General features: G+C 47.8%; 1 protein-coding gene across 1 annotated transcript; it reads right to left on the bottom strand.

Annotated features, from left to right (window-relative positions):
- Positions 1 to 220: 220 nt before the first annotated feature.
- On the bottom strand, positions 221 to 5,259 carry LOC123155636 (benzaldehyde dehydrogenase, mitochondrial). The gene is made up of 11 exons (XM_044573778.1): positions 4,899 to 5,259; positions 3,560 to 3,697; positions 3,208 to 3,350; positions 2,958 to 3,111; positions 2,628 to 2,857; positions 1,971 to 2,060; positions 1,672 to 1,845; positions 1,426 to 1,563; positions 1,136 to 1,273; positions 954 to 1,015; positions 221 to 857 (listed from the first exon to the last, which is right to left on the bottom strand). Exons 1-11 carry the CDS (start codon positions 5,014 to 5,016, stop codon positions 584 to 586), a joined length of 1,659 nt encoding a protein of 552 aa, XP_044429713.1. The 5' UTR covers positions 5,017 to 5,259; the 3' UTR covers positions 221 to 583.
- Between the last annotated feature and the right edge of the window lie 3,380 nt (positions 5,260 to 8,639).

Here is an 8,639-nt window from a genome sequence, read left to right as displayed (position 1 = left end):
ACCACCTTGAACAGACCAATTATTTGGTTCGCAGGTATTTCTTCTAGTTTGCTCGGTTCCATACTTACCAGCATTTTCCGTACTTGTTTCTCCACAGTTTCCATGGATATATTGTTATGAAATACTAACGGCTTAATAAGGTGGTCTAGCACACTCATCTTTCCGCCGTTATTTCAGCAGGGTAACAGCTACTGTATCACAGCTAAATGAAGTTAGCAGCTTCAACCAAACCAAGAACTTTATTCTCTGCTTAACAAGGGCATGAATTAACTAGGGTAGTGAACACCATTAGCTTCATATGTGTAGAAGAACAACGACTGATAAAAAAAAAACAGATGTACTGCAACCAGAGACTTCTCCAACAAGCGATAATAAACATAATGTTGCTACAACATATGTCTTGCCGCGGTTGACAAAGCAAACCAAATCACATATGATATTTATTAGACGGTGGCTGCCCATGAAGGCAGGGCTTATTAGTGATCCTCGTTGGTGTCATCATCGTCATCTTCCTCTTCTCATCCAATTGTCGCGAATCTTCACGTTCTCCAGAGTCTCAAGTAGGACCATAGGTGCGCTATGCTCACAACCATGCGGGGTTCTTAAGTGCGGTGACGACCGCCTTGACTTGCAGGTAGTTCTTCAGGCTGTCGATGCCCTTCTCCCTACCGATGCCGCTCATCTTGTACCCGCCGAAGGGGATCGCGGCGTCAAAGATGTCGAAGCAGTTCACCCAGACCGTGCCAGCCCTGAGGGCACGCGTCAAGGTGTTGGCCGTGTCCAGGTTGTTGGTGAAAACACCTGCGGCCAATCCGTACTGGCTTGCGTTCGCCCTCTTGATCACCTCGTTGAGGTCACTGTTGAAAAAGAAACAATGGTCCCATTGTTACTGAGAGTTTTGGTTTCGATCTTCGTTACTTGGATAATGTTCAGAGTTTTTATGAAATACTCACTTGAACTTGAAAATCGACTGAACAGGCCCAAATATCTCCTCTTGGGCAATCTTCATGCCATCCTGAAACAACCATATGATAAACGTTAAGCACATGTTGTTACAGGTGGTACAGACAGTCAGAGAATTTGTGCTAATATACTATCGTGTGGTAATATCAACTAGTTAAGCAGTTCAGCTCACCTGCACATCTGAGAAAATTGTTGGCTGGATGTAGTAACCTTTGTCACCCAACTTGTCACCACCTGTCACAAGGGTGGCTCCACTGTCCACACCCGACTTAATGTACCGCAAGATCTTCTTAAATTGCTCGTCATCAATCTAGAAGCCGAAGGAATTTGCAAGGTTAGGATCATCCTAATTACTGCTTAGCTTCTAGAAGGAAATGTGGTTGTTGCAACAAAGCTAATTAATTAACCTTCATACATAAGAAAATGTTTAAAATTACACTGGTTAGGGAACACCATGTGTACCTGAGGGCCCTGCTCAACACCTTTCCTGAATGGATCACCAACTACACGCTTCAAAGCGCGAGCCTTGGACTTCTCAACAAACTCATCATAAACACGCTCATGTACGAACGTGCGAGACCCAGCGCAGCAGCATTGTCCCTACAAGTTCACAATGGAGATAAAAGTGTTCAGAGAAAGGAAAAAAGAAGTGGTTGAATATACTTTATCTAATATCATGTTTATTTTGACATAAATTCCAATACACACCTGGTTAAAAAACAGCGCAAAATGCGCAAGCTCAACGGCTTGGTCGATATCTGCATCATCCATGACGATAAAAGGAGACTTGCCTCCTAGCTCCAGTGTCACTGGCTTAAGATTGCTCCGTGCAGATAACTCAAGAATAACTTTCCCAGTATCTGTTGATCCAGTGAATGCAATCTGCATAGAGTATATGCTTATTATGAGAAAATTGAATTTCATATTTGGACTGTACAAACATGCATGCTGCATAAGTTTTCTGGTCACTCTTGATAACGCGAAAATTATAGAATGTGTAGGTTTACCTTGTCAACATCCATGTGGCTAGCAAGAGCAGCCCCAGCAGTAGGACCGAAACCAGATACGATGTTGAGGACACCTTCGGGTAGTCCAGCCTATTTAATCATGCAAGCTCTGATCAGTTAAATCCAGTAAAACTTGCAGGACCATACAGATTCTTACTTGCAGACTAGTAAAACGTCAAAAACAATATGCTAGTACAGCCTTAGACAGAATGACAGATATACGTTGGTATCCTATACTAAAGTAAGGATGAATTGCTCGCTACATTGGCAAATAACTAAATTAGCAACTGAATGCACTGAAAATTGGAATCATTTGGATCTTGGATAGTTTATAAAAACAGTTACACATTTTATAACTATGCAGCAAAGCAACTTTTGTATAAAATACCATTGAGTTTTCAGAGATCACTCAATACATACAGTGGGGAACACATTTGTTATATCAGCTGTTCCAAAAGGTCCAAACTAATCCTCACACCTTCTAATCCCGGTACTACGCAATCCAACAACAACCCATTTTGATATTCAAAAAGGTTATCAGATAAATCAAAGCCCATTTTTCTCATGGCAAATCCAATAACTGTTAGAATAACATGAAATAATTAGACATAAATCTCCTTAGCAAATAAAAAATTATGAAATGGTCATGCCACCAACCTCATGCAACAGCTTAGAAACATAGAGGGCAGATAGAGGAGTTTGCTCAGCAGTCTTGAGAACGATGGTGTTCCCACAGGCCAAAGCAGGGCCAACTTTCCAGCCATACATCAAAAGTGGGAAGTTCCACGGGATGATCTGACCCACGACACCAATCGGCTCGTGCAGCACCTGTACATGGTGCGGGCCATCAGCCGGTACGATGAGGCCATGGATCTTGTCAGTCCAGCCTGCATATTTCAGAAGAAATGGAATCTTTGTTAGTCATGCATGGAGTTTAACTTCTTGGCTAGGTCTATCTATTGCTGTAACCATGTAAGCTGCTCTCACCTGCATAGTACCGCATAAGCCGAGCAAGCATTGGCACTTCGATGTGGGCAGCTTGCTCATAGGGCTTCCCGTTGTCCCACGTCTCCAGTGCAGCAATTTCGTCATTGTGCTTCTCTATCAAATCAGCAAATCGCAGAAGAATCCGGGATCTCTCCTGTAGAGGAAAATTTCCAACTGCCTATGAGCATCACTTCATACTATGAAGTATGAAATTACAACAGCAACAGAAGTGTCAAGCCGAAATGTTTACATAGGCAGTCATCTTTGGCCATGGCCCTTCATCGAATGCCTTGCGCGCCGCAACAACTGCACGGTCAACATCTTCGGCATCTCCTTCAGACACACGGGCAATCACCTCCCCAGTGCGAGGATCCAGAGTCGGGAAGGTCTTGCCTGATTATATGCAGATGCACATTGTGAGTTGGTTGAGCTCATCAACACGAACATTAATTATCAGAGGAAGAGAAAAAATCGTGAGAAAAGAAAAGCTGAAGCCTATAGAGTTCCAGTTGATGGGCCTGTAGTGCTCAAGCAGAAGCTGAAGCCCACCGAACTGGCCCCACGGGCCCAGCCTCATTAGTAGCTGAGCTGAAGTAGCCTACCAGATGCAGCATCAACGAATTTGCCGTTGATAAGGAGCTGCGTCTCGCCCACTTGGACAGAAGGCGAAATGGGCTCCTCTGCTGCTGCGGCAGTGCCGAACCTCTGAAGGAGTCCTGGCAACAATCCACGTGCTCCATCTGCAGACAGAGTTAATGCACATAAGCCTCACTATAGCAGTTTGAGAAATGTGGGAACAAATGAGGTGATTTCCTGATAAACAACGATATTCACTCATGTCCACAGCAATGTCAACATTACCCATACGGCACTGTGATTGGATCAAGATCTGGTGCCAACACAAATGTAAAACTGAAGATGGTATGGTGAAAGCAGATTTGGTATCAGCAAGGGTAGACGATCAGGTTTGGCGACGAGCAAAATGACATATTTTAGCCCTTCTGATCAAAATTTTGGAAAACACGTTTGCACTTGTCATTATCACCTGTGGTTTGACTTATCTAGCTACTGAAAAATATTTTTTCCCTCCTGGTAAAAACTGACCAGTGACCACTCAACACCGTGGAAAATTACTACAGTCCCGCTGCATTTACTGGCGAATCACTCTAGGTCCTTAAAAAATGCATCACAGATTTTTATCTACGGCGAAGGAGCAGCACAGATAATCGACAGAAAATCATGACCTCAGTTTTCCACTGTTCCGATAACGACCGGGAGAAAAACAAGCAGATATCTTATCATGTCGGGGAAGATCTTATCTCCAAAGGAAAAATGATAGATAGAAAAGTCCAAACCGCTGCCCACAACTCGGCTCACTGATGACAGCGAACGAGCTAAGGGACACGCACACTACTTGGACGCAAGCGCAAAGGCTCCATTAGCCGAGAAATAGTTGGCGCAAAGCGAACGTCACATTTGATTCAAGAGCTATGAGACGCTTTTTCTCCCTGGAGACGGGGACTGCTAAATATAGCATTCGAATACGCCACAAGATCATTGTTTCCCTCGGATGAACGAGCCAAGGAACAGTTGTTAAATACTGTATTTGAGACCTTCCAATCAGCAGACATGAAAGAATACTAGTTTAACTGGTGGTGCCACGGCTAACTAAGCGTGGGTATCATTAAACTAGTGACAATTATCAGAAGGGGCACAGAGCCAAACACAGAAGAACTCCCTGTGATCCGGATCATCGGGTGAGCCTGCCTAGATCTGAAACCAGGGCATGCCAAGAACGCAAAAGGCCGTGAAGAAGAAGAAGAGGCACGAACTCTGGTACGACTAGGAGCGCCAAACCAGTCACAGAATCATACCGGTACCGCTGCGGTCTGCAGATACGGAGGGAATAATCCCGGTGGGTGGAGCAATCAATTCACATACCTGCCCTGCGGAGCGCGGAGGGGACAGCAGCGGGCGACGCTGCGGGCCTGGAGAGCAGGCAGCGGGAGGCGAGCGAGGAGGCGGCCCTCCTCGTGGCGCCAGCAGCAGCAGCAGCCATGATGATCTCGCGCGCGCGCGGCGGGGCAGGAGGAATTTATTGGTTTGCGCAGGATCAGCAATCAATTCTTCTCCTCCTCCTCCTCCTCCTCCTGGTTCAGAGGCTCAGTAAATGGGAGGGGATGCGGGTAGTACTTGGGCGTCCCCAGCTGCGTGGGACGTGCGGGGAAGAGTACTGGGGACTGAAGGAGGGAGGAGCAGTGATGGTGGCGGCTTGGATTTGGCTTTGCTGCTGAGACGAAAGCGAGGGGGTTTAATAGGCTCGTATGTGGACTTTGGGAGGATAAATAGGGGCACTTCTGTTTTTTTCCTTTTTATTTTTGTGGTGGATTTGAGTAGTATGCGCAAGTGAGAATGAATGATTTTGTCGATTGGGTTGATTTTCCCCTAAAAATGGTGGATTGGATGGGCTAGGTAATTTTGTGGTTCCTTTTAACTGGATGGGAGGGATCTTTTTGCTTTTGACAGTTTGGACAGGAGGGACTTTGTTGTCAGGTTAGATTAGTCACTGCACAGTTTACGGCGTGCAATTTTTTTGCGGAGATAAAATGTGCGCGCTCCTCTCCGTGCGCATCCCTTAACCGCGAACGGAGTAGTAGTAGGTGCCGTCACGTACGATGGACAAATCTGAACGGACGAACACCACAGCACGTTTTTTTTTTGACGGGATGATCGAAAATCGCAACTTTTCCGGAGGCGCGCGGAACAGGACAGCGAGCGGGCCCCGCGTTAAACAACCATCTCCCACGAAGAAGAACAAGATAAAAATCGTCGTGCTGACCCTGGGCTCACGTCGGCCACGGTAGCAGCGACGCCCCCGAAATGTTGGCAGAAACAGAAAGGACGTGCTGAACCAACGAACCTATAGCCATCATTGGAACTGGAAAAATACGGTCCCGATTTTTCTTGCTCTTCTTGGCCGGCTGAGTAGGTAGCTCACGCAACCAGGCGGGGTGCGCAGAGCAGGAGGCGCCGCCAACGTTGCGCCCGCGCCGCACGGGCTCATGCATGCATGATGGTGTGGCTCTCTGCGTTCATTCGATCGTATCCGTGTGCTACGGTGCGGCTCTGCCGTCGCTTTTGAGGACATGTGTTCTCACCGTTGTGCAGACACGTATCAGCTAAAAGCAGTCGTGTGGCCGCAGCCAAAGCAGAGGGACGTATCATCAATTCATCATACGTGAAAAGCTCATATCGCTGGCACGGCGTCAGATTGAGGTTCCGGGTCAAGGAAGGATCATCACTATAGTTTATAATTGGTTAATTAAAGATGGGACGAAAAGAGAGTGCTGCCGTTTCGACCACAAGCGTTAGAAATAGCAAATCTGAACCTAGCATCCCGTCCACACGGAAGGCAGGAGAAAAACCACGCAGGATCGATCATCGATGCAAGCACGAAGCAAGAACGGCACGAGACATGCGCACCAATCATACGCATCGGATGATCAGCCAGAAAAAGCAAGCTGGGGTTCCCCGGTCCAAGTTGTAGGCCGATCACCAACTGGCGCAGAAGCCATGAGAGCGAGATCTGAACGAACGAATTCTGAAGATCGAAATCAGGCTGTCAAAGCGTAGCTCTTTCTCCCCCTTCCATTTGTACAAGACATTAGGATGCGGTGGCTCGATTTGCAGGATCCTTCGTCCTCGTTGCATCGCTGATTATTCTGCCGGGCAGACCTTTCATGAGCGCGCATTAACAATGAAACGGAATCGTGTGGTAACATGGGCGATCTCCAGCTCTCGAGGGCCTCCTACACTACACAAAACTGCATGTTGACCTCCCGGGCTCCAGGCTTGCACGCATGTTACTTCTTCGTTGTTTAACTACGAGCGTGAACCGCAGGGGCAATATAGTTTGGGGGGTGGCACGTATGTTTATTCCAAGGTTTGAACCGTGGGGCGTATACAATGCTATCCTCCTGCTGTCTTCCATGCTGACGAGACTACCGGAAGCAATCTGGAGAGCACAGAGGGAAATAAAGAAAACTTTTTGTCAGGCACCCGCTGGACAGGAAAAAGGCGAAAGTAAGTGATCGAGATTCTTGATCATTATGTATGATGCAATTAGCTAGTAGTGGATGCGATCTTCGATCTGTTAATTAACAAGGTGTGTGCGTCTATACGTACCGTTGGTGTGACGACTAAACAAACAATTGTGCCCACTCGACCAAATGGTACTGTAGGCTAGACCATCTACCGTCGGACTTAGAGTATCTCCATGCCGAATCCGTAAACCTTTCGCAACCGTTTAGATCATGGAAGCCATCCAACGTCAACCTGTATTGGTCTGCAAGACGGTCCTAACACGATTTCTCTCGCAAATCGAAGACAAAAGTGGGAAGGTTTGCGGGAGTCCGGCCCGCTCCCAAGCCCACTTCTGACCGCTCTGTCCCACTAAAAACCCGTCACCCGCCCCTCCCGCACTTTCCTTCCGATGCACCCTGTCGTGGTTCTAAGTCTGACAGTAGAATGGGGGGTATGTATGGAGAGGCAAGATCCTAGCTATGGAGTAGTTGTACACACGAGTGTTTAACGAGTTCATGCCCTTCTCTGAGGAAGTAATAACCCTACGTCTCGGAGCCCGGAGGCGGTCGACTGGTTTATGTGTATATGAGTTACAGGGGTGCCAACCCTTCTACCAGTGGAGGGGGGTGGCTTATATAGAGGACGCCAGGACCCCAGCCAACCCACGTAGCAGAGGGTTAAAGTACATTAAGGCCGGGCGTTATTGGTAACGCCCTACATAAAGTGTCATCATGACCATTAAGACTACTTAATTACAGACCGTTTGGATACAGAGTAGATCCTGAACTCCTGATGGTCGAGTGAGTCTTCATGGTCGAGTGTCTTCTAGCCGGTCGAGTGGAGTCACTCTTGGTCGAGTGGAGTCCCTCTTGGTCGACTGGAAGGTAGTTTCGTCTAAGGATGTCCTTGGGTATGGTATCCTAGATAGGTCCATGACCCTGCCCTAGGTACATAACATCATCATTAGCCCCCGAATGGATCGAGGTTCGAGTGAGGAAGGAGTTGATGATTTTCTCCGACTTATTTCGCATGCTTTGATTATGTCGTATCTTGGATCGGCGATTTTTCTTTCGGCGTTGGCGTCAACTTTTACTTCAGTCACCTTGATCCATTCTTGTCTTCTGTCGAGTGAACTTTTTGAACTTTGGTGAACTTCCGAGCGACGGATCGCAGGAAAGATATCGTCTGACAGATTGATCTGCCGTTAGCGGATTTTGCGGGATCCGAAATTTGGGAAGCGCGCGAAGCGGGGCGGACCGCGGCAATCGGATGGGATAAGGCATGGATGCCTCGATTTCCGCGCCGCCTTTTTCGCCACGTATCGTGCGTGCGCAACTGTTTCGGGATGTGACAGGATCGCCCGGACCCACTCATCAGCCACTCGGAAGTGCCCTTATATAAAGCGCCGGGGGAGGGTTTTTTGAACAGTGCCTTCCCATTCTTCTCTCTTCCCCCTTTGCCTCCGCCCACTGCGCCTGCTCTCGCCTCCGCCTATCCACTCCTCGCGCGCTTCGCCGGCGACAATGGTGAAGGAGAAGACGGCGGCCCTAGAGCGCGCGAAGAAGGCGACGACGACGGGGAAAGCGAAGGGGAGACCGT

Source organism: Triticum aestivum, chromosome 7B, assembly GCF_018294505.1.
Source record: "Triticum aestivum cultivar Chinese Spring chromosome 7B, IWGSC CS RefSeq v2.1, whole genome shotgun sequence".
Taxonomy (NCBI): domain Eukaryota; kingdom Viridiplantae; phylum Streptophyta; class Magnoliopsida; order Poales; family Poaceae; genus Triticum; species Triticum aestivum.
The sequence above is the reverse complement of the archived record's forward strand: the minus strand, read 5'-3'. Positions and strand labels throughout refer to the sequence as shown.

Coding starts and splice junctions, on each gene's coding strand:
- LOC123155636 (XM_044573778.1), bottom strand. CDS start 5,016: ATGGCTGCTGCTGCTGCTGGCGCCACGAGGAGGGCCGCCTCCTCGCTC. Junction 1,846..1,970: donor GCCACATGGATGTTGACAAG/GTAAACCTACAC, acceptor TACTCTATGCAG/ATTGCATTCACTGGATCAAC. Junction 1,274..1,425: donor GTGTTGAGCAGGGCCCTCAG/GTACACATGGTG, acceptor TTCGGCTTCTAG/ATTGATGACGAGCAATTTAA.